We start from the raw sequence: 2,778 nt of genomic DNA on the forward strand, positions 1-2,778 counted from the left end.
GTCGTCAGTTGTTTATTGACGGGGCCATCCGTAGCTTCGACAGGTTGGGGGCCGTCAAGTGGTTCATCGAGGCCTAATTCTTTACGTAGGACATCAACAATATCCCAAGTACTAACGAGGTCCAGATTGGCTGGGTCCGGGTGCGGCAAGGTACCATAATACCATAGATATAAAGAGATGCCCAAAGCGTAAATGTCTTCCTCCTGTCCTGCCATAAGCTCCTTCTCTTGATTACGACCCCCGCCCTCCGGCATGAACCGGAAGGAAAAGTAGGCGGGAGACCTAAATTGCGGTGTGCCGCCGGGAACCAATCGATCGTTGAGCATATCTAAGTCAGACAGCACACAGCGAGAGTCATCAACGAACAAAATATTAGACGGCTTCACGTCATTATGACACCACCCGTGGCGATGAACTAAAAAGGGGATGAACGCTGAACGGTTGAGAAACAGGGAAATAAAGGTCGAGAGGGAAGTGGGGTTAAGAGGGAGTGATATAACCATACTAGATTGTAAGGCCAGTGCGACTTGCAGTGTCCAACATACGGCGGTTAAACCGTCTACTCTTTTCGTGAAGTGTGTGGGGTCTCCTGCATACTCATACACGACCCAGTAGCATCCAAAGTCTTTGTTTCCCTCTTCCACTGTGGTCTCACCGCAGTCCACTACCCGAACAATGTGATCCCTTCTGTCACGGTCGTTATCCCCTGAGTGCAGAGCCTCATCGACTTGAGTAATGTGAGTCAAGTAGTAAGAATAAAAGACCAGCGTACTGACCAAGCCCCTGCCCGGAAAAAAGACCCTCCTTCTTCTGAGACTCTCCTTGTGGTAACTTTTTAAGACCTGCAGCACACATCGTCCACTCCCTTTGTCCACCATTCCCTTTGTCCACACACTCCGTCCAATTAAGCCCTTCAAGTGCACCAATCCGCGAAGGTCCACTCGTGCTTACGTAACGTTGTCGGGTGGTTTTATGTTCAACCAGGGTGACGAGTATTCCGGGCGAGGTTGCTAGGACTTGTTGGGTGGTGTATTTCTGGCGTAGTTCTTGGGGCCAGTCGAGTTCGTCCATGTTATTTCTTTTTTGGATGTGTGTGCGGACGGAAGCGGCAGGGTGCGTTAGGGATAGTGTAGTCTACGTTTTGTTCGTCGGTAGGGGGTTTTGTGCCGACGAGTAGGTAGCCTGTGTGTCCTCGAGTGCCAATTTGGTAGAACACGTGTGGCGAAATATCGAACACAGATTTGGGATCGACGGCAAGCTCGGTAGCTGCTTTTGTACAACGGCCCTCGTCGAAGTTACTCTGCTGCGCTTGTTTGGTTCGTGCCAACTTGCGCGTCGCGTCACTCGCGGTGAAAACGCCCCAGGGCTTCAATATCACCTCCATACAGCCCAGGTCTTGGTATTCCGCGGCACGCAATGCCCGACCCATTTCCGTAATCTGTTCATGGCACGGCGAGAACACAACCAGCCTTCGGTGCGGCCGTAACACGTGGTCTGCGTGCGCAAACGCCAACCATGGTGAAGGGAGATCCAAAAACACGCCGTCGGCCGACCCCGGGCCGAGCGGTTTGACGCCGAGCTGCTTACATGACTTGATAGGTGCCGACGCGGGTTCGACGCCCGGCAATGTCTCGGGTTCCAGCGGCCGTATTTCAGCTTGGAGGAAACCGTCGCGGTACACGTCCGTAACGTAGCAGGAAACATTGCGGACCCCGAGTTGTTGGAACTCCTGAACTGCGTGTCGCGCTCTTGCCTTATTGTTTTCGAACGTGTGTACGTGGCCCGTGGGTCCCACGCTTCGCGCGAAACTGAGCGTAGCACTCCCGCTGCCGGTCCCGCTCTCAACGATGACGCGCCCGTGGTTGCAATCAAGCAACATGCTGGCGACCGCTAGATCTGGCGCATAGACCACCTGCGTGCGATGTGCCAAACAATTCGTACGCAACTCCGGCGTTAGACGGAGCAACACCGCACTCTGCCGACACGTCTTCCGGTCATAAATGCGTGTGCCAAACCGCGCGCCAATTATATCATCATGCCAGAACTTCCCACTCCTGTATTGGAACACCTTGCCCGCCTCCAACTTTACGGAAGCAATGTCGTCGTGTCCACCGAACAACACGACCCAACTTCCCTCCTCGGCCACCGCCTCGCCAGTCAGCCCCGGACCCTCGCCGGGCTCACCTACGGGAAAAGACTCCACAGCGCTTGACTCCACAGCGCTTGGCTCCACAGGCTTGACTCCACAGCGCTTGGCTCCGCAGCGCCTGACTTGAGCGCGTACGGCTCCCGAATGGCTGGGGGAAATGCTCCGTCTCCCGTCATGCCCGCAGGGGGTTGATTTTTAGTTGCACTTTGACGCAAGCATGGAGGGGCGTACAACCGTTATGATATGATCTTTCCTAGGGAAGCTGTGCACCTCCTTAGTACAAAGAAAAATGTGTCCCTCCCTCATGTAGTAATGTTCGACCCTCCTGTGGTAAAGGTCTGTTGAAACTCAACATGTCTTTTTACAATTGTCTATCTTTCGTAACGCGCTTGCACAAGGAACCCTCACTCACTCACTCATTCACTCATGTAACTGAATTCCCTGTTCCGGAATGTGGGAAGCAATTCGGCGCTTAGGCCTTGACCTGCCTGCCACACACCTTACGCCACACTTTATTCAATCGTCGTCATCCAATCGTCGTCATCCAAGGGTCGTCATCCAAGGGTCGTCATCCAAGGGTCCTCAATCTAAAACTTCTTAACCCCTCATTCTTTCCTTGGCCTTGAATC

General features: G+C 53.5%; 1 protein-coding gene across 1 annotated transcript; it reads right to left on the minus strand.

The window, feature by feature from the left end:
- Positions 1-1,668: 1,668 nt before the first annotated feature.
- GNI_031300 (putative tRNA (adenine-N(1)-)-methyltransferase catalytic subunit) lies at positions 1,669-2,068 on the minus strand (the record flags this gene model as incomplete). The annotated part of the gene is made up of 1 exon (XM_011130862.1): positions 1,669-2,068. A coding segment is annotated over one exon (400 nt), but the record flags the coding sequence as incomplete, so codon positions are not given.
- Between the last annotated feature and the right edge of the window lie 710 nt (positions 2,069-2,778).

This window comes from Gregarina niphandrodes, assembly GCF_000223845.1.
Source record: "Gregarina niphandrodes unplaced genomic scaffold scaffold00004, whole genome shotgun sequence".
Taxonomy (NCBI): domain Eukaryota; phylum Apicomplexa; class Conoidasida; order Eugregarinorida; family Gregarinidae; genus Gregarina; species Gregarina niphandrodes.